Source organism: Pongo abelii, chromosome 19 (genome assembly GCF_028885655.2).
Source record: "Pongo abelii isolate AG06213 chromosome 19, NHGRI_mPonAbe1-v2.0_pri, whole genome shotgun sequence".
Classification (NCBI taxonomy): domain Eukaryota; kingdom Metazoa; phylum Chordata; class Mammalia; order Primates; family Hominidae; genus Pongo; species Pongo abelii.
Genome location: NC_072004.2, coordinates 65,846,026 through 65,866,807, shown reverse-complemented (window position 1 = coordinate 65,866,807; position 20,782 = coordinate 65,846,026). Strand labels below are relative to the sequence as shown.

Below are 20,782 nucleotides of genomic sequence, written 5' to 3'. Positions count from 1 at the left end.
CAGAGGGGCTGAGCTCAGGCTGGGTTGGGCAAGGGAATGGGAAGAGAATGAGACATTTGAGCATGGCCTGGACAGTAGGGCGCTGAGCATGCAGAGAAAGGACATCTAGAAGGCCTGGAAGTGGGGAAATGCAGTGCATTTGTGAGAACTATGGCCACCCTTTTTGGTTGGTGTGACAGAGGTGGGCAGGGGAGGGGACAGTGAGCCTGGACAGGTGGGTAGTGGCCAGGTAGAGCCTTGGATGCCAGGCTCAGGATGTCCATGGGTCCCCCATGAGGGCAGATGGGGATGTGGCCTGGACAGCCAGGGTCCTAAAGTCCCAGAGGTCCAGGTGGACAGGGTTTCCTGGGCAGCATGGCAGGCATCACCAAGCAATCAACACATTGATCAAGAGATGGAGCCCAGCGCTGTGGCTTATGTCCGCAATTCCAGCACTTTGGGAGGCTGAGGCAGTCGGATCACTTGAGGCCAGGAGTTCGAGACCAGCCTGGCTAACATGGTAAAACCCTGACTCTACTAAAAATATAAAAATTAGCTGGGCATGGTAGTGCATTGCTGTCATCCCAGTTACTTGGGAGGCTGAGGCACGAGAATCGCTTGAACCTGGGAGGCGGAGGTTGCAGTGAGCTGAGACTGCGCCACCGCACTCCAGCCTGGGTGACAGAGTAAAACTCTGTCTCAAAAAAAAGAGAGAAAGAGAGATGGATGGGCATCACACAACTTTGGGTAATTTGCATATGAATAAGCCTTCATTTATATGCCATCATTCTTATCCTCTCTAGACTGATTCACTTTCTACACTGTCCTAAGTGTGGGAGAAGTGCTAATGATGAATTATTGAAGGCCAGAATGAAGGGCCATGAATACTTAATGACACCACGATATTAGTATTGCTGATGGATGGTATCTACAGACTTGCCCATCTCTCTGGGGACCTTAGGGAGGAGCGCGGGCTTTTTGTTCCTTTTGGGTTTAGACCTGAGACAAGGTGAGAGAGGTGACCAGCTGTCCGCTGTCTCCCTGGCTCCGGGTGCCTGGTTCTCTCTGGACTTCTGACGCCCTGGATTCTCTGTCCCCCGCTGACCACACTCGCTGTCCCCCTTACCTGAGATGGGGGAGCCGAACAGTCAAGGAGCAGGCAGAAGGTGAAGGGAAAGAGAAGGGAGGGAGAAGATGGAGGAAGAAGAAGCAAGAATTTAAGAAAAAAAAAAGAAAAAAAGAAAAAGCTTAAAAAGGAGTAGGCGGGAGGCAGGGGCACAATGGTTCCCCAGGCCACCCCAACCCAGGGGTGTTGTGTTCTGGGGATTCAGGAGGTCCAGGCACCCAGTCCGTGGTGAGCAGGGCCAGGCCTCCTTCCTTCCCGAGAGCACGGTGCGAGCGCCTTCCCCATAGCTCTCCCAGGTGTCTGTCTCCCTCACTCCCCCAGGGCCAGGACAGTGAGCAGGGAGCACGCCTTCCTCCTGGTCCCTCCCAGACCCTCGCCAGGCTCAGCAGACCCCTCTCCTGTTGCGTTGCTCCTTCAGCAGGAGCTCAGCGTGGGTGAGGAGGGAGCAGAGGCCAGATGATCCTTCATGTCAGTCCAGGGAGAGGCCCCCAGGTCCTCCTCACGGGTTCCACTCCCCTCACCCTCCCAGTATCCATGAGCATCCCACCGCCACCAACTGCAGGGCATCCAGAGCGGTGGAGAGTGGATGGGCTTGAAGGGGAGTGGGTATGAGGTTTGGACAACCCCAGGTGTGAAGGGTGTGTGTGTGTGTTGTGCATGTGGATTGCCTGTATGGTATTGCAGGGGAGAAGAGGATTTGGAAAAGGTGCAAGGGAATTGCAAGAATAGAAAATAAAAGAGGAAATAGAAAGATTTGAGGTATAAGAAGCGTGAGAGAAAGGGGAGCAGGGCTATGGAGGGATCTAGAAGAGAATAGTGGGGAGGGAAAGGGCAAGAATGGAAGGCAAGCCCACCACCCCAAAGCCCCTTCCCCATGTCTCCCCCTCCCCCAACTCCAAAGAAGGAAATTAGGAGGCCACTGCGGATTATGTTTGGGTCATTTCCACATGCTTTATTCCAGCAATCAAAATAATTAAAAACATCTCAAATTATTATACACATACAAAATAGGTACAGAGTCTTTTGCTTCCTCCCACCCCTAGGGGGAAAAACTGCTTTGTGCTTTGGGAAGTTGTCTCTGAAACCCGGGGACAGAGGACGCAGGACAGACTAGGAGAGAGCCGGGAGGATGGGCTGCAGCTGTGGAGGAGGGTTTCAGAGGAGAGAGGTCGGAGAGCAGAGGCCTAAGAAGCCAGAGGCAGGTGGAGAGACGGTGGAAAGTGAGCAGCGGGCTGGGCTGGAGCCGCACACGCTCTCCTCCCATGTTAAATAGCACCTTTAGAAAAATTCACAAGTCCCCATCCACAAAAAAAAAAAAAAAGAAAAATATCAAGGAATAAAAATAGACTTTGAACAAAAAGGAACATTTGCTGGCCTGGGGGGGCATCTCAATTTCTATAGCACCAGTGATTCCCTCCCCACCCCACCCATCACATAGATGTAGCACCTTTGGTATAAAATGGGGAGCCGCTTCCACCCTGCCCCCATCCCCGCCCCCAGGCAGTTGCCCCGGTGACACATCAAGACAAGAACGAGGTAGTCTTTCAGCAACACAGTTACACAAGGAACAGAACAGTCTCTCCCGCCCAGCCCTGCGGCACGAGGGATTGACACGCGTTCCCCAAATCCGATGTTTCTGCTTTGTCGTGGCCCTTCCTGATTCTCCTCCGAACCCAGTGAGGGGCTGGTGGCTCCCCTGGCATGACCCCCTCAAAAACGAAGGGGAGATGTTGCAAGAGCCATGGGAGCACCAGATGGCAAGGCTTCTTTGGCAGTCTGAGAACCCCAGGTCTCCCAGGGTCTGGGGGGGTACTGGGCGGGCAGGAGTGGGCTGAGGGTGGGGGCCACTTGGGTGTTTGAGCATTGCCTTTGATTGCTGGGCAGACAATGCATTGTTTCCTGTGTCTTCTGGGGAGACAGATTTGGGAAGGAGTGGAGGGGAGGCCCCAAGGGGGGGTGTGGAGAAAGGAGCAGAAAGGGCAGCGTTGGGGTTTCATAAACCCAACGGGCAGAAAGGGACTTACCCCCGCATGGGTCTTCAAGCAAGTGGACCAAGCTTCCTTTTTTAAAAAGTTATTTATTCTTTTTTTTTTTTTTTTTTGGTAAGGTTGAATGCACTTTTGGTTTTTGGTCATGTTCGGTTGGTCAAAGATAAAAACTAAGTTTGAGAGATGAATGCAAAGGAAAAAAATATTTTCCAAAGTCCATGTGAAATTGTCTCCCATTTTTTGGCTTTTGGGGGGGTTCAGTTTGGGTTGCTTGTCTGTTTCCGGGTTGGGGGGAAAGTTGGTTGGGTGGGAGGGAGCCAGGTTGGGATGGAGGGAGTTTACAGGAAGCAGACTGGGCCAACGTCGAAGCCGAATTCCTGGTCTGGGGCGCCAACGTCCAAGGGGGCCACATCGATGATGGGCAGGCGGGAGGTCTTGGTGGTTTTGTATTCGATCACTGTCTTGCCCCAGGCTCCGGTGTGACTCTGGGGTGGGGCGGAGACAATGGGAGGGGGCATTACCACGTGGGAGTGATGGAAAGAGGGTCCTGTGGCCTGCCCAAAAAGCCCAAGGCCGGAGAGGTGGGGCCCTGCCTGGGGATTCTGGGCACTCACCGTGCAGCCGTCGACAGTGACGCTGTAGGTGAAGCGGCTGTTGCCCTCGGCGCGGATCTCGATCTCGTTGGAGCCCTGGAGGAGCAGGGCCTTCTTGAGGTTGCCAGTCTGCTGGTCCATGTAGGCCACGCTGTTCTTGCAGTGGTAGGTGATGTTCTGGGAGGCCTCGGTGGACATCAGGCGCAGGAAGGTCAGCTGGATGGCCACGTCAGCAGGGTCAGAGCCCTGGCCGCCATACTCAAACTGCAGGGGCGGGGAGAGAGGGAAGAGTGAGCCGCTATGCGGGAAACTCTAGTCCTGCCTGGCCTCCCTGTCCAGGGTCCTCAGACAGCTGCCCAATGCACCGTTATATCAAGAGAAGGCACCACCTGCCCATAGGCAGCCTGTGTCTGAACCATTGTCAGGGACCTGAGACCCCTGCCTCCCAGCCCAGCTCTGACCATCACCCTTAGCAGAGACCTACTCCAGAACTTCATGTCCCTTCTGAGCACTGGGCTAGCCCATCTCCTAACACTGGCTCTGAGGTCCAGCTCACGCACCTGGAATCCATCGGTCATGCTCTCGCCAAACCAGACATGCCTCTTGTCCTTGGGGTTCTTGCTGATGTACCAGTTCTTCTGGGCCACACTGGGCTGAGTGGGGTACACGCAGGTCTCACCAGTCTCCATGTTGCAGAAGACTTTGATGGCATCCAGGTTGCAGCCTTGGTTGGGGTCAATCCAGTACTCTCCTGTGGTAGGGCAGGGCAAGATGGAGTCAGGGAAGGGGAGCAGCCAGCACCATATGGTAGGGGCACATATGGGCATGGGGACCCTGGCATGGCAGGAGTAGGAGGGAGGGAGAGGCTAGGGCAGGCCCTCACCGCTCTTCCAGTCAGAGTGGCACATCTTGAGGTCGCGGCAGGTGCGGGCGGGGTTCTTGCGGCTGCCCTCGGGGCTCCGGATGTTCTCGATCTGTTGGCTCAGGCTCTTGAGGGTGGTGTCCACCTCGAGGTCACGGTCACGAACCACATTGGCGTCATCAGCCCGGTAGTAGCGGCCACCATCGTGAGCCTTCTCTTGAGGTGGCTGGGGCAGGAAGCTGAAGTCGAAACCACCGCTGGGAGGACCAGGGGGACCAGGAGGTCCGGGAGGGCCGGGGGGACCCTGCACAGAGAAGGAGGAGAGTGGGGATTACCGGCATCCAATTGCTTTGGGGGCTGGAGGGCCACAAGCAGAGGGGATGAGGGGCTACGTACAACAGGACCAGCATCACCAGTGCGACCGCGAGGACCAGGGGGCCCAATGGGACCAGGGAGACCGTTGAGTCCATCTTTGCCAGGAGCACCAGCAGAGCCAGGGGGACCCTGTAGTGGGGGAAATGGTTTGAGAAAGGCTGCCAGAGCCTGAACAACCCCAGCTCTGGAGGAGAAGCCCACCACCCTCCCTGCTGGCTCTGGCTCCACGGCCTCATAGAGCCAGTCTCAGCCTCTTTCCATAGGACATGCCATAGCTCCTTCCAGCCGCTGAGCCAGGGGAGGACGGATTGGGGAGCAGAGAGGCCAAAGCTAGATCAGATTGTTTGTTCAGGATTCTTCCTTTCTTTGCCCACTCCCTGTCCCTGAACCCTTCTCCAGAGAGGCAAAGGGTGCCTGAGTCCCTGGCAAGGGTCCCCGAGGTAAGCCTGGGCTTGGGGCTCAGGAAGAGGAGAGAGAAGGCATGACTTACTCGGGGACCAGCAGGACCAGAGGCTCCAGAGGGACCTTGTTCACCAGGAGAGCCCTGAAGGACAGATAAAAAGGCAATTCAGGCCCAGTGAGGGTCAAATGTAGACAAGGGCAGTGTGGGCAACCCATGCCCCTTCGTCATTCTGGAAATCTAGCCCGAGGGTGTCCATAGGCAGAGACCTCTCCCATAATCCCTCTCTGTGTACCCCTCACCCTCTCAGAAGCTACTTGGACATGCCCATAAATCTTTAGACTCCAGTCCCCACCAGGGAGGAGAAAGAATGACTATCCAGAGGGAGAAACTGAGGCTAAGCTCCCCCTCCTATCACACAGCACAGCATGGGGACTGGGGAGGGGCTGAGCATACTCACAGGAGGGCCAGGGGGACCCTGGAGGCCAGAGAAGCCACGGTGACCCTTTATGCCTCTGTCGCCCTGTTCGCCTGTCTCACCCTTGTCACCACGGGGGCCTTGGGGTCCCTAGAAGAGAGAAAGGGACAAACTGTCAGGCAGAAGTTCCATTGGCATCAAGTGGGGCACTGTCCGCATCTGTAGAGTTCTGAAGGCATGCGGACACAGCAGGGTACTTACAGCGGGGCCACGGGTGCCAACAGGGCCAACAGGACCGGCGGGACCAGCAGGACCCTGCGGAGAGCAAGGAAAGCATGAGCTCTTGGCCAGGGGAGGCTGAGGCTGGGGCTGCAGGATGAGGCCTCCCCTCAGCTAGATCTCTCTCTCCTCAGCTGCTTCCCACTGTGGCCATCTCTCCCAACTCCCAGGGAAACCTCCCCACTGCAATCTTCACGGGAGCTGGGGCCAACTCACGGGAGAGGGGGTCCTGTCTGGGAGAGGGGACTTGGGGCTGAGCTTTAACTCAGTTTTTTGGATTAAGGCCCGGACATCTTGCAGGATCTCCTTTCCTCCTCCTGCCTGGGTGAAGTCCGACACCCATCCCCAGGCCTCTGAGGAGGCCTGGAGAGTCCCTGGCCTGACCAGACACAGAGAACTGGAGCCCAGCTACTTACAGTCTCACCACGATCACCACTCTTGCCAGCAGGGCCAACGGGGCCAGGGGCACCAGGAGCACCAGGAGCACCAGGGGGTCCAGCGGGGCCGGTCTCACCACGGTCACCCTGGCGGGGAGAGCAGGGGAATATGGGTCAGCCACGACTGAAGGGCCAGGATGGGGCAGGGAAGCAGCAGACAAGGCTGTGGTCATGGAGTGTCGCCATCTTACCTTGGCACCAGGAGAACCGTCTCGTCCAGGGGAACCTTCGGCGCCAGGAGCTCCCTGCAGAGAGAGAGAGAGAAGTGAGAGTCAGCCGGGGAAGAGGGCTTAGGCAAGGCCACAATGGCCATGCTGAGGGTACTGGCATGGGGGCTGGGGACTGCTCACCTCACGTCCAGATTCACCAGGGGGTCCAGCCAATCCAGGGGGGCCCATGGGACCAGGGGGACCACGTTCACCACTTGCTCCAGAGGGACCTTGTTTGCCAGGTTCACCCTAAGGGAGAAGAAAGAGTCAGGCCAGAGATAGGGTCTGGGAGGACCCTTGAGTCTGCTGGGGTCATCTCTACCAAATCTGTTCTCCTTGGCTCCGCCCCACTCCAAGTCCTGTGAAGGTTTTTCTCAGGGCCCCCCAAGGGGAGGGGGGAACTTACAGAGGGGCCAGGAAGACCAGGGAAGCCTCTTTCTCCTCTCTGACCAGGCAGGCCGACCACACCACGCTGTCCAGCAATACCTTGAGGCCCGGGAGTACCAGGAGCACCCTTTGGGAGGCAAACAGGGGTGAGGTGCCGGACAGCAGCACAGGGACCCCTCCCCAGCTCTGGACACCTCTGGAGCTGCAGAGATCTGAGCTGGCACTTACAGCAGGACCATCAGCACCAGGGGATCCTTTCTCGCCAGCAGGGCCAGGGGGACCAGGGGGACCAACTTCACCAGGACGTCCAGCAGGGCCAGTCTCACCACGGGGACCTTTGCCGCCTTCTTTGCCAGCAGGACCAGGAGGGCCAGGGGGTCCAGCATTTCCCTGGATGGGGATAGGAGGGGCTGTCAGACTCCAGGGGGCTCTGGTGCATTACTGGGTCCTCAGTCGGACCCACCATCCTTCTGGCAGCCCCCACCCAGCACCCCCAACCTAGAGCAGTGGACTCTGCTGCAGAGACTTACAGAGGGGCCAGGAGGACCGACTCGGCCAGCAGCACCAGGGAAACCAGTAGCACCCTGGAAGGAGAGAACACAGGAACAGTCAGAGGGGGAACAGCCAACTCACCCGACCCAGCTGCCCTCACCTGCCACCGCTGCCTGGGGAGAGGGGAGAGGCTCAGCAGAGAGGCGGGTGACACTCACAGGGGGACCAGCGCTGCCGCGAGCACCTTTGGCTCCAGGAGCACCAACATTACCCTGTAGGAGAGCACAGAGGCATCAAGCCTGGACCCGTCCTGGGTCCCAGGCCACCAGCATCGTGGGCACAGAGGGCAAGCCACTCACAATGGGGCCAGGGGGTCCAGCGGGTCCGGCAGGGCCAGGGGGACCAGCATCGCCTTTAGCACCAGCATCACCAGGTTCGCCTTTAGCACCAGGTTGGCCATCAGCACCCTAGGGGAGGAAGCAGGGCGGTGAGTGGAGGGAAGGAGGCAGGAGTTTCCACCGGCTGGGGGAGGAGCAGTAAACGAGGCAGGAAGATGCTAGGGTGGGAAACAATCCCGTCTCCACCCTTCTCCCCTGAGGATGGCTGACGCCTTTGTCCTCATTCCGTCCCTCGAGGTCCCAGGTCCCAGTCGGTGATGAAAAATGACGGGGGTCTTGGTACTCACAGGGGGGCCAGCGAAGCCAGCAGGGCCAGGGGGACCAGGCTCACCACGGTCTCCCTAGAAGAAAAGGAGGCAGATTGGAGAGATGCGCTGACATGAGGGAAGGCGGGGATGCGGTGAGGGGAGAGGCAAGGGGTGGAGGCACAGACAGGGCCAGGGGTGCTGTGTGAAGGGAGGGAAGGGCCAAGTACGGGGTCTTAACAGGTCTTCTGTACTTACGGGGGCACCACGAGCTCCAGTGGGACCAGCAGGGCCGCTGGGACCAGTTTCACCCTGAGAGCAAGGGACAAGAGGCTCAGGGTCAGGGCCTCCCCTGAATACTCCTAGTAGATGGCCCCAGGAGAGCCTCCCCTCCTTCTGGTCCCTCCAGGTTCCCAGGTTGACAGCTCAGTTTGGCAGGACCTGCTCTCCCAATGCAACCCCACGGAACCGTGCCCAGGCCTGCTGAGGAGCCTATGTGTTAGGGCAGAAGGTGGGGAAGCGGCCACCTCACCTTGTCACCAGGGGCACCAGCAGGGCCAGGAGGACCAATGGGGCCAGTCAGACCACGGACGCCATCTTTGCCAGGAGAGCCATCAGCACCTTTGGGACCAGCATCACCCTAAAGACATGGATAAGCTTGAGATTTCCAGTGTGGGGCAAGGAGGTGACCTACAGTGTTCTGCTTGTGTCTGGGTTTCCTGAGAGGCCCTCTGCAGCTCTGCCCTGCCTCCACCTGAGCCAAGGACCCAAAGATTCTCTCAGGAAAAAGGGTGCCTGCCTGGAGACTCAGGTGGAACTGAGGTTAAGAGGCCCCTGACTCGTGTAGCGGGATGAATAAGGGAGCCTCCTTCAAGGAGATGCCCCTACCTCTCATCACCATGGTAACTCATGGGGAGAGACGGGCCTGGACCACAAGGAGAGGATTCATCAGCAAAAAGGCCAGAGGGGAAAGGGGAAGAGGGGAGGATTAGTGAGAAGAGGGACAGATCCCAGAGAGAAGGAGAGATGCTGAGGGATTCAAAGCAGGCAGAGATGGGAGCCATGTAGGGCTCAGGGGAGGGGGACGGTTGAACTTACTCTGTCACCCTTAGGCCCTGGAAGACCAGCTGCACCACGTTCACCAGGCATTCCCTGAAGGCCAGGGGCACCCTGGCTACCGGGAGCTCCAGGGGCACCAGCATCACCCTATGTGACAACCAAGAAGACTGGAGTGAGGCCTGGGGCCCCAAGAGTGGGTCACAGCCCTAAGCCCCGCTTGGTATCTCCCAGGCTTGTTTCCAAGGCCAATGACAAGCCTTGAGAAAAGATGAAAAGACTCACAGCCCAGACTCCAGGCTGTGTGTGGGCCCCTACCCTGGTCTTTTCCCCCAACCCCGCACCCTATCTCCATGACTTTGGTCATAGCCAGCCATCCCCTGCTGCAGGATGGGTGAGACCTGGTCCCTGGGCTACTTTCCAGAGCCCCTTCCACGCTGCCCTCACCTTAGCACCATCATTGCCGGGAGCACCGTTGGCCCCTCGGGGACCAGCAGGACCAGGGGGACCTTGCACACCACGCTCGCCAGGGAAACCTCTCTCGCCCTAGAAGGGAAGGACAGGGCGTGTGACGGCTGCTCTGGAGACAGGGCCAAGTACAAGGCACCTTGATGGATGCAGCGAGAGAGGCCTACTTACTCTTGCTCCAGAGGGGCCGGGGGCACCAAGGTCTCCAGGAACACCCTGAGGGGGAGGGAGGGAGGAACAGACAGTGAGCAAAACCTACCTGGGGCCACTCTGCTGGAAAGCACTGTCCCTCCTCCTGGGAGCTGGCCGTGATTAGAGAGGAACCCCTTCTCAGCACTGAATTGGAATTATCCCAAACAGCCCCTCTCTTCCTCCTAGGGATGTGTCAAAGGCCTCACCCCTCCCCAAACTATGGACCAAGATTTATCAATAGGAGGTTGAGGGAAAGTCACAGCATATTCCAGCAGCTCTTAAAAGAAGTCACCCAGACTAGCAATCATGCAGCCCCCACTTCCCTCTGTGCTGCTCCCTTCATGGTAGGAAGTTCTTTCTGGCGTTTAACCTCAATCCCTCTAGTTGATGGCTGTCTGATTAGCTAGGAGCAGGGGCCTGTCCCTCTGGATTCGCTGCATCTCCCACCCCTCTGGCCGGCTGCTCCCTCTTACCTGTTCACCAGGTTTGCCTGCTTCACCGGGAGGACCAGCAGGACCAGGGAGACCCTGTAGGTGGGAAATGGGGGAAGAAGGGAGGGAAGGTTTAGAATCTGGAAGAGACCAAAGAGGTGTTTCCCACCCCTACCTCCCAGAACCCTGACAGCCATGAGGCCTCACCTGGAATCCAGGGGAGCCAGCAGGGCCTTGTTCACCTCTCTCGCCAGCGGGACCCTGCACAGAGAGAATACTATGGTCACGGGGAGGCTGAGGAGACGAGGGGCTGAGGGTGTCTCCCCTTTTCTGCTCCCCAGATCTCCCCATCAGGGACACTCACAGCAGGGCCAGGGGGTCCTTGAGCTCCAGCCTCTCCATCTTTGCCAGCAGGACCCTGCGGGGAGAGAGCAAAGGGGAACTCAGGGTTAGGAGGCCCCGAGCAGCCAAGGACTGTGGCCTCTAGCACCCCTCCTGCAGGGAGGAAAAAGTGCCGGGGCAGCAACGGGAAGGTGGTAGGAACGAAAAGGAGATACTTACGACAGCGCCAGGCGGTCCGGGAACACCTCGCTCTCCAGCCTTGCCGGGCTCTCCCTGTGGAGAAAGGGAGTTAGGGTTGAGGGGGCTGAAATGAGAAGCCAGGGCCTCCTGGGGCCTCTCATTTACTCTGAGTGGGACTTTTTAAGGGACTTTCTTTTCAAAAGACTGTTTGGCCCCCGGGGAATGCCCCTGCAAGTGCTTCTTGCTGGGCCCCTTCTGAGCCCACTCCTCCCAAGATGTCCTTCCAGGCTCCTCCTCCTGCACCCTCTCCCCTGCCTTTTCCCTGTTAGATGCCCGCTGTGGCCTGCACTGCAAAGGGCTTTCATCTCCTCTGCTATCTCCTTTTGGACCTCAAAGAACCCACCAAGACTGGGGGTGCCTAACACATCAAAGGCCTGTCCTATCCCCACGTGTCAGGGGTGGAGGGCCACCAACAACACTTATTTCCAGGACAGAGCAGTGGTCACGGAGCCTGGAGAAGTGTTTCATTTTTTCTTTTTCTTTCTTTCTTTCTTTCTTTTTCTTTTTTTTTTTTTTTTGAGACGGAATCTTGCACTGTTGCCCAGGCTGGAGTGCAATGGCGCGATCTCGGCTCACTGCAACCTCCACCTCCTGGGTTCATGCAGTTCTCCTGCCTCAGCCTCCTGACTAGCTGGGATTACAGGTGCACACCACCACACCCAGCTAATTTTTTGTATTTTTAGTAGAGACGTGGTTTCACTATGTTGGCCAGACTGGTCTCAAACTCCTGACCTCATGGTCTGCCCGCCTCGGCCTCCCAAAGTGCTGGGATTACAGGCATGAGCCATTGCGCCCCACCGAGAAGTCTTTCATTTTACAGATAGGGAGGCTGAGGTCCAGAAAGCGAGAGTGAGTGGCCACACGGCAGGTCAGCAGCAGAGATGAGCCCAGAGCCCAGGACTCCTTCGAGTCTCAGGTGTGTCTGTCCCTGGCTCTTCATGGATCCTCACTGAATACTCACAGCAGCACCTTTAGGTCCAGGAAATCCCATCACACCAGCCTGACCACGGGCACCAGGGGGGCCTGGGGGTCCGGGGCGACCATCTTGACCAGCGGGACCCTAAGGATGGGAGGCATGAAAGCAGTGGTGAGGATAGCAGGGAGGCAGACAGGACAGTGGCAGGGGGTTCAGGGGGAGTGATACTTACAGGGGGGCCAGTTTTGCCATCAGGACCAGGGCTGCCAGGGCTTCCAGTCAGACCCTAGGGAGGCAGAGAGGTATGAGTGGGATTTGGGGAGAAGCATGATGGAGGTGGGGGAGGACTCTGGAGGGCAGACCCCTGGGCCTGCTCCACAATGCCTCATCCCAGACCCTACATGGGATGGTCAGGGCCTGGCCAAGCCAGGCCGCAGGGCTGGGGCCTCACCTTGGCACCAGGCAGACCAGCTTCACCGGGACGACCAGCTTCACCAGGAGATCCTTTGGGGCCAGCAGGGCCAGGAGAACCACGTTCACCAGCGGGACCCTGGTTGGGGGAAGTCACAGGAACAGTTAGGGTCTCAAGTTTGTGGCTCTTTGCCATGGGCCAAAAGAGGAAGAAGATGCCCAGGGAGCGGTAGTGTTAGCCCCCCGGCCTCAAGGAGAGGTTACCTTGGGACCAGCAACACCATCTGCGCCAGGGAAACCACGGCTACCAGGTCCACCCTGCAGGAGGAGAGGAGGCCAGTGAACTCCGAGACACACGGGCACCAGCCAGGCACTGAGGGTGGAGCGGGAGGGGGCGGGCAGGGACACTTACACGCTCGCCAGGGGGTCCGGGCAGGCCAGTAGGTCCGGGTTCACCTCGAGCTCCTCGCTTTCCTTCCTCTCCAGCAGGGCCAGGGGGTCCTTGAACACCAACGGGGCCCTGGAGAGGGCCGAGAGGAGGAGGCAGCCTGTGGTGAGGGGCCATCCTGTGCCAGCCTCAGAGCCGGCTGAGGCTCAGTCTCCAGCATCAGGGGTTCCTGGGGGTGGGGCAGGGACTCCCCCAGAACACTAGGGGCTCCTCTTCCTTTCTGGATTTCCCTCAGGGGGCTCCTAGGGCAGGGTGGGCTGGGCTGCAAGAAGGATGGCAGGGAGACTTACGGGCTCTCCCTTAGCACCAGTGTCTCCTTTGCTGCCGGGAGCACCAGGTTCACCCTGCAAGGGGGGACAAGAGGATGAGCTGAGAGTCGGGGGCGCTCAGTTGGCCTGCATCTTTCTGCTCCCCAGATGAGAGCCGCAGTGGAGCCAGTGCATGGGGCAGGCAGAAGGGAGAGTTTGGTACTCACGCTGTTACCCTTTGGACCAGGAGGGCCGCCGGGGCCCTGGGGTCCAGAGGGGCCTCGGGCACCAGGGAAGCCAGGAGCACCAGCAATACCAGGAGCACCCTGTGGGAGACAGACAGCCAGGTGAGCCTAGGAGCAGAGGGAAAGGGGCAGGCAGGCTGCAGGCAGCAGGAGTGGGACTGAAGCCTGGCAGCATACTTACATTGGCACCTTTAGCACCAGGCTGTCCATCAGCACCAGGGTTTCCCTGTGGCACAGAGAAAGGAGTGTGAGCGACAGGCAAGGACTCTGAGGTTAGAAAGTGGCAAAGGAGACACTGAGGCGGGGACACTTACAGCAGGGCCAGCAGCACCAGCAGGGCCAGGGGGGCCAGGCTCACCACGCACACCCTGGGGACCTTCAGAGCCTCGGGGCCCTTGGGGACCAGCTTCACCCTGAATCGGAAGAAAGGACATATCAGAAGCCACCCTGGGAAACCCAACCTTGCCTCTCGGGATGGCAGGAGGAGGGGGAGACAGGGACAGGAGAGCAATGATCAGGACTCTAAGATCAGAGACGGAGACCCCAGGACAAAGGTGTTAGTGAATGGGCTGCTCTCTTGCCACTCTGGGTCCCTTTGGTTTGGGGAACAGGGAGACATGAACCCCTTGGCCAATAAGGGTCATGCTTAGAGGAGAGTGGGGGTCTCACCTTAGCACCAACAGCACCAGGGAAGCCAGGAGGACCGGCGGGGCCGGTGGGACCCTGTGAATGAAATGGAGATGTTAGCGAGAAGGAAGAGATGGCAGCTGCAAGTCACACCCTGAGACAGAGGAAGTCCTGGGGTTCAGACCAACATAACCTGCCCCCATTGTCAGCCCCAAGAGGAGACACTGAGACCCCTCCCCACTCCCAGGCCCTGAGGCCTACAGGCCACACTCACAGGGGGTCCGGCAGCACCAGTAGCACCATCATTTCCGCGAGCACCCTGCAGGAGAGAGGGGAAGCCCCGTTAAGTCCACTGAGCACTGGCCAGTCCCCAGAGTTCCTGGGGAGCCCCTTCCAGAGCTCAGGGATCCCCAAGGGGCCAGGAATACTTACAGCAGGGCCAGGGGCTCCAGGGCGACCTCTCTCACCAGGCAGACCACGGGGGCCCTGACAACCAAACCAAGAGAAGTCAGATGAGATGGGAGACAGCCTCGTTCCCCCAGGCCTCCATCTTGCCCCTGCCTCCTGCCCCATCCCTGCCCTCTGGAACTGGGCACACTCACCATCTGACCAGGAGCTCCATTTTCACCAGGGCTGCCAGGCTCACCCTGTAGAACAGAGAATAATGAGTGAGAAATTCATTCATGGTGGGACTCCGGGGATGTGGAGGACCATGATATTCAGACAGCCTCTTACCTTGGGACCAGCAGGACCAGCATCTCCCTTGGCACCATCCAAACCACTGAAACCCTAAAGCAGGAAAGAGGTAGAACGTGAGAACCTGTGGAGGGGGTGGAACAGACTTGACACCCACCTAGATCTGAGAAAGAGCCTTGGGAGGCCATCACCGCCATCCCCCGGTTTCTGAGCTAGACTAAACCCCAACTGGCTCTAGATCTCACCCAATCGTTTAATCGGGACTGCTTTCCCATGGAGGGAGGTGCTTTTGGATGTCCACTCTCTGTCCCTTGGGACTTCTGTAGCTGCCACCCACCATGATGCAACTCAGGATCTTTTGGGGAAGAGGCTGGGACTGGATGGGGGTATGCTAGGGACTTGGGGAGCTTAAATGACTCAAAGGTAACTCACTCTGTGTCCCTTCATTCCAGGGAGGCCAGCTGTTCCGGGCAATCCTCGAGCACCCTGGAGAGAGATGAAGAAGACAAGGAAGAGCCATTAGAACACACCACTGTGGACCCAGCTCCTAAATGAAGCCCAAGTGCAGTGAAGCCCAGGTTCAGCCACAGCGCCCCGCTCACCTGAGGCCCAGGAGGCCCACGCTCACCAGGACGACCAGGTTTTCCAGCTTCCCCCTGAGAGGGAGAGAAAAGACCATCATGCCCCTGCCTCCCCACCACCACCCAGGGGCTGGAAAAGAGGAGAAGGTCTCAGTCTTCTTTGGATTGTTGCAGGTCAGGTTTGGGGGCCCAGAATCTTATCTTTGAATCTACAGCTCAGTTTAAATCTACAGTGAAACCTTCGTTTGGTGAAATCTGAGTGCCTCTAAAGGAATTTCTGTCTACTTCTGTCACCAGCATTTTAATCTCACCATCTGTGCACCAATTTCCCCAAAGGGATAGGGTTGGGGATTACTCTAAGGTGGCTGGGGTGAGGAGAACAGTCACTTTGTTAGGGACATGGAATCATCTCACTAAAGGAAAAGATCATTGTTCCAGGGCAGTCCGTGCATCAGAAAGGACTTGCCCTCCTTCCTCTGAGTATCGTTCCCAAATGTGGTGGAGTGGAAATTGCAGGACGCAACCCATGGAGGCCATGCAGTCAGATGGTACCTCCTTGCTGGGGATACTTACATCATCTCCGTTCTTTCCAGGGGGGCCAGGGGGACCTCGGGGACCCATGGGACCCTAGAAAAGATAGAAGAGGTAGTTAGAATATGGATAAGAAAAAAAGAAGGGGAAGGCTGGGAATGAAGGGAAGAGGTAAGGAAGACCCCAGGCCTGGGAGTTCTTCGATAGGAGAGTCTGTGTGTTTGTAGAAGGAGTGTGTATCTGTATAGAGAGTGCTTACTGAAGCTCCAGGCTCGCCAGGCTCACCAGGGGGACCTTGGAAGCCTTGAGGACCCTTGAGAAGAAGGAAAGAAAGATGGGGTTAGAAGGCAAGTCCCTGTCAACCTTCTCCAATCTTACCAAGAGATCTCTGAGCATCCCCTCTGCCCTCATCTCAGTCTTCCCTCTAAAAGACCAAAGCCCAAGGAGGCATATGAAGATGTCCTGGATACTCACAGGTGCACCAGGGGGGCCAGGGAGACCACGAGGACCAGAGGGACCCTATAGAAGGAGAAGAAAGGGGGGTCATGGTGATCCCTCTGTAGGAAAGCATGTGGATGTAGTCATTCATGCCTGTTGGGACCACCCAGTCGTCGTCCTGCATCCTTTCTGGACCCTGAGGTCCCAAAGGTGATCTTGACCTCCCAAGCTGTCTATACCAGCCGCCTATGCCCACCTCCTCTGGATACCCATTCTCTCTTCTGTCATCTCTGCTCCCCCTGCTGGCTCACCATGGGGCCAGGCACGGAAATTCCTCCGGTTGATTTCTCATCGTAGCCATAAGACAGCTGGGGAGCAAAGTTCTAGAACAAACAAGAGAAGTCAGGGTCAGGACAGTGAATTGAAAGGCAGCAGACGGCACTGAGGATGGAAGAAACTGACATCATGCACTTCCTGGTGTGATGTGCTGAGAAGAATAACATTGCTTTTAAGATATTCCTGCCAAAAATGCATCCCTGCATCTAATCTAATCAGACAATCCCAAATTGAGGGACGATCTGCAAAACAACTGGACTCTTCAAAACTCCCAGTGCCACGAAAGACAAAGAAAGTCTGAGGAACGTTCTACATTTGTGGAAACTAGAGACATGATGATTAAACGCAATTCATAATCCTGGACTGGATCCCAGATTGGGGTGGTGGGGGGTGGAATCTATAAAAGACATTATTGGGACATCGGTGAACTTTGAATATGGACTGCACATTAGAGAGTGAATTTAATCATTGTGTATGGTCAGTTAAGAGAATGCTCTTGTTTTTAGGAAAAACACACCCAAGTATTTAGGCGCAAAAGAGCCTGATGTTAGCAACTTACTCAAACAGTTCAGAAAAAAAAAGATACATATACATAAACAGAGACTAATAAAGCACATGTCACAAACTGTGAAGGGTATGTGAGAGTTTCCTGTAGGATTCTCGCAACTTTTCTGTAAGTTTGAAATTATTTCAAAGTATAAAATTATGTCATTTGCCAAAAACAAAAACAAAACAGGGGGGAGTGGACACACAAGGCCTCTCCACTTACTCCTCCGAGGCCAGGGGGTCCGGGAGGTCCGGGGGGTCCGGGGGGTCCGGGAAGTCCAGGCTGTCCAGGGATGCCATCTCGGCCAGGGGGGCCTGCGGGTCCCTGCAGGGGGAGAGGACGGGGCCGGAGTGAGCGTGGGGCCAGGAGCCACGCCCACCTGCAGCCCCCCCACAGCCCAGAGTGCAACGCTTACCCTTGGGCCTCGGGGACCAGTGTCTCCCTTGGGTCCCTGTGGGATTGGGGGAGAAGAAACAGGAGGCCAGGTTAGAGAAGGGAGGACTGTGAGGAGTCACGGGCCGCGCAGGGGCAAAATTCGAGGGCAGGAGATTACCTCGACGCCGGTGGTTTCTTGGTCGGTGGGTGACTCTGGGGGACGAAGAGACGCGCGTTAGAGCCAAGGTTTGCTAATGCTGCTCCCGTCGGCAGAGGCCTCTAGCACGGAGGGCCAGCGCGCGCCGACCACCCCCAGCCCCAGCTCCAGGCCCCAGGCCCCGAGCGCAGCAGCACCTGAGCCGTCGGGGCAGACGGGACAGCACTCGCCCTCGGGGACTTCGGCGCCGGGGCAGTTCTTGGTCTCGTCACAGATCACGTCATCGCACAACACCTTGCCGTTGTCGCAGACGCAGATCCGGCAGGGCTCGGGTTTCCACACGTCTCGGTCATGGTACCTGAGGCCGTTCTGTACGCAGGTGATTGGTGGGACTGGGACAGGCGGAAGAAGAGGGGCGTTGTCAGTAGTGACTGCGACCCCCACCTTGGGGCTCCAAGACCCCCGCCTTAACCACCTTTCCCCCAGGTCTAAGAGGCACACTTGGATTTTTCACTTCCCGCCCCTCCCCCCGTTCCTCTTTCCTCAAATCCTTAAAAGCTCGCCTGCTCCTCATCAGCGCGGGTGACAGCGCCGAGGCGCCTGGCCAGGGAGGCTGTAACTCTTTCCAGTTCTCAGGAATTTAAACAAAGCTTTAGTCCGCGGTAGCTTCCAACTCCAACCTCAGCCCAAAGTGAAATAAAAACCACAGGGTGGGAGGGGGAGGGCGGGGGGAGAATAGGAGGGGCCCCATCGGGAGGGCAGGCTCGTGGGGAGTGGCTTGCATGGTGGAGACAGAAGGAGGGCGCGGGAGGAGAGAAGGGAGGTCCAGCCCTCATCCCGCCTCCATTCCCTGGGCAGGTGGGGTGGCGGGGGCGGGGTTAGGAGAATGGGAACGGCTGATTGGAGGGGAGGCCCCCCAAGACTTGAAGTGTACCTCAAAATTAGGAGACACCCTAACCTCCAGCACCTAGACATCTTAAAAGCCTGCTCTCGGGGCCATCCCGAGTCCCCCAAAGCCAGCCAATGCCTCCAGGTCACTTTTAGCCAAAGAACCAAAAAGTCCGCAAATAGTCCAGAAGTTAGCTAACCACTCCCACCGCGCTAGCAGCTCCCCAAACGGCCACTAGGTGTCGGGCAACGCTAAGCAATGCGGCCGAGGCGGGGCCGACCTCGCCTGCCCGACTACCTCTTTAAGAGGCTTGGGCTGCCCCATCCCCGGCTTTACTTTACAGATCTAGAGGTGGGGTCCGCATCCAGCAATAACCCGGGTCTTCCCGCTCCGGCTCCTGCCCCAATAAGCGTTGGACCAGGAGACGCAGTGCTCAGCATCGGTCAGCAGGGGGCGCAAGGACCCCGCCCCGCCGAGTCAGCGCCAAAGTTGCTCATCCTCCACCCGCCCACGCTCCGCGCCCCCTCCGCCGCGGCCCAGCACCCCCACGGCCCCAGCAACAGTCTAGCCCGCAGAGAGGACAATCTTTCCTTATGAATCATCCCACGGCCTTCCTGATTGCTTCTACATCTTGGGCTTCAAATGCCCCGCTCGGCGCCCCCATCCCATCTTCGACGTGCTTTCCTCCCTCTGCACCCAGATCCCCACTTTCCCGGTTGGGCGCTCGAGATTCTCTCTTGCACCGACTCACGCAGCGCTCCACCCTCACCTCCCGCTCCCGGGGTGCGTTCAACCCCAACCTCGCCCCAGGGTGAGCTCCCTCCTGTCTCAGGGCGCCGAGGAAGAGCCCTCATCATCTCCCTTCCATTCCCGAGTCTCCGGAGCATCCATGTCTCGGTTTAAGCCGTGGCCCCTGGGACCAAGCGCAAGGCGCGATATACAGTATCCTTGCACTTCCAAAAGTTTGGGACTTACTGTCTTCGTCTTGGCCCTCGACTTGGCCTTCCTCTTGGCCGTGCGTCAGGAGGGCGGTGGCCGCTAAGAGGAGCAGGAGCCGGAGGTCCACAAAGCTGAACATGTCTAGACCCTAGACATGTAGACTCTTTGCGGCTGGGGAGGGGGTTAGCGTCCGCTCATGCGTGGCCTCACACTCCGCGTGCCTCCTGCTCCGACCCCGAGGAGAAACTCCCGTCTGCTCCGACGACTGGCCCGGGCCCCTTTTATACTGTCCTGATGGAGAGCAGGGAGGAACCCTGCCCCTCGGAGAGGGGGAGCCGGCTGCCCGTGCCCCAGCCAATCAGAGCTGCCTGGCCCGGCCCCCAATTTGGGAGTTGGAATGGAGAGGGGGAGGAGGAGGGAAGGGAGTCCACCCCACATCTCCCCCCTTCGCAGCTCTGCCTCCCCAGCCCCCCAGCCCAGCCTGGGCCAGAGGTGCTGTGGTAGGGGTGCAGCTGGGTCCTCAGAATGGCGTGGGCTAACCAGTGGGTAGGGGTGCCCCTCTGCTCTCTTCCTGGGACCTCCAATCTAGAGGAAGTGGAACTGGGGAGCTGGGTGGGGAGACTTCCAAAGGTGGAAGGGTTGGGGGTGTTGGGGAGGGGGTCCTCCTGGCTGTGCCCCAGTCGCCCTCTGACTTTCCTGGCGAGAGCTAAGGGAGGAGCATAAAGAGGCCAGCTGAGGACCTCTCCAAAACAGGGGAAGTCGGGAATTAAAAAGATGTGCCTGTTTGGGGGTGTCTTCTGGTGTGGCTGGGGGATGGAGCTTAGGAATATTTGGGGAACAATTTACAGATTCCTTTCTAGACATTAAGAATCAGATATCTGAGGGAGGGGTGCAGGCCAGGGAGTTTTAATTTTAAGGATGTCAATTCTTCTGCTGTGCTCCAGGACAGAATCAAATGCCTTCCTCCAAACCCTAGGCATGATTGAGAGATGGGGTGGGGAGGCTGAGGTGCAGGGTGAGAAACATGACTAGGTGGCCTCTCCAGAAGAAAGTTTTGGTGATTGGGTGACGGAGCAGCGAAGGTAGGGGTGGGGGATTCTAGGGACACAGAGGTGGGGATTGGGGCTTGCAATCCCCTAAAAATTCATTCCCCAAACTCTTCCACCCCAGAGTTGGGAAGTATTTTTAGTGGGAGGCCTGTGATCATTGGTGACTTAGAGAAGAGTTTTGTTTGCCATGGCTGTGGCCAGGGGCTGCTTAGAGACCCTCCTACCCAGCACAGTCAAACCAGAGAGAACCTGGGTGGAGGGAGGGCACTTAGCTAAAGGGGTGTCTTTCTGGGAGCTGCATAAAGCCCCTTCTCCAGTTGTACCTGGACTCAGTGTTGGGGATGTATAGGATATTTTGGGTGTCTGGGTGAAACTTGCCTTTGGGGGTGTGGGATGGGCTGCAGAGGATGATTGACTTTATTTTAGGGGCTA

General features: G+C 57.7%; 1 protein-coding gene across 1 annotated transcript; it reads right to left on the bottom strand.

Moving 5' to 3' along the window:
- Positions 1 to 3,162: 3,162 nt before the first annotated feature.
- COL1A1 (collagen type I alpha 1 chain) lies at positions 3,163 to 19,690 on the bottom strand. Its single transcript, XM_024234928.3, has 51 exons — positions 19,338 to 19,690; positions 17,671 to 17,865; positions 17,495 to 17,529; positions 17,357 to 17,392; positions 17,164 to 17,265; positions 16,370 to 16,441; positions 16,095 to 16,139; positions 15,880 to 15,933; positions 15,663 to 15,716; positions 15,111 to 15,164; positions 14,941 to 14,994; positions 14,548 to 14,601; positions 14,415 to 14,459; positions 14,245 to 14,298; positions 14,087 to 14,131; positions 13,855 to 13,908; positions 13,500 to 13,598; positions 13,367 to 13,411; positions 13,168 to 13,266; positions 12,983 to 13,036; positions 12,657 to 12,764; positions 12,509 to 12,562; positions 12,285 to 12,383; positions 12,066 to 12,119; positions 11,879 to 11,977; positions 10,897 to 10,950; positions 10,700 to 10,753; positions 10,543 to 10,596; positions 10,378 to 10,431; positions 9,884 to 9,928; positions 9,692 to 9,790; positions 9,287 to 9,394; positions 8,721 to 8,828; positions 8,447 to 8,500; positions 8,231 to 8,284; positions 7,905 to 8,012; positions 7,764 to 7,817; positions 7,584 to 7,637; positions 7,282 to 7,443; positions 7,073 to 7,180; positions 6,808 to 6,915; positions 6,649 to 6,702; positions 6,437 to 6,544; positions 6,003 to 6,056; positions 5,784 to 5,891; positions 5,414 to 5,467; positions 4,945 to 5,052; positions 4,570 to 4,852; positions 4,247 to 4,437; positions 3,708 to 3,950; positions 3,163 to 3,578 (listed from the first exon to the last, which is right to left on the bottom strand). Exons 1-51 carry the CDS (start codon positions 19,438 to 19,440, stop codon positions 3,432 to 3,434), a joined length of 4,395 nt encoding a protein of 1,464 aa, XP_024090696.2. The 5' UTR covers positions 19,441 to 19,690; the 3' UTR covers positions 3,163 to 3,431.
- Positions 19,691 to 20,782: the final 1,092 nt, after the last annotated feature.

Bases quoted from the DNA above. Each gene is read 5' to 3' on its own strand.
- COL1A1 (XM_024234928.3), bottom strand. From the start codon at position 19,440: ATGTTCAGCTTTGTGGACCTCCGGCTCCTGCTCCTCTTAGCGGCCACC. The intron at 16,140-16,369 runs GTGAGCCAGCAG...CTCCTTCTATAG, and splicing joins TTTCCGTGCCTGGCCCCATG to GGTCCCTCTGGTCCTCGTGG. The intron at 10,597-10,699 runs GTGAGTGTCCCT...CTCTCTGTGCAG, and splicing joins AAGGACCCCCTGGCCCTGCT to GGTCCCGCTGGCGAGAGAGG.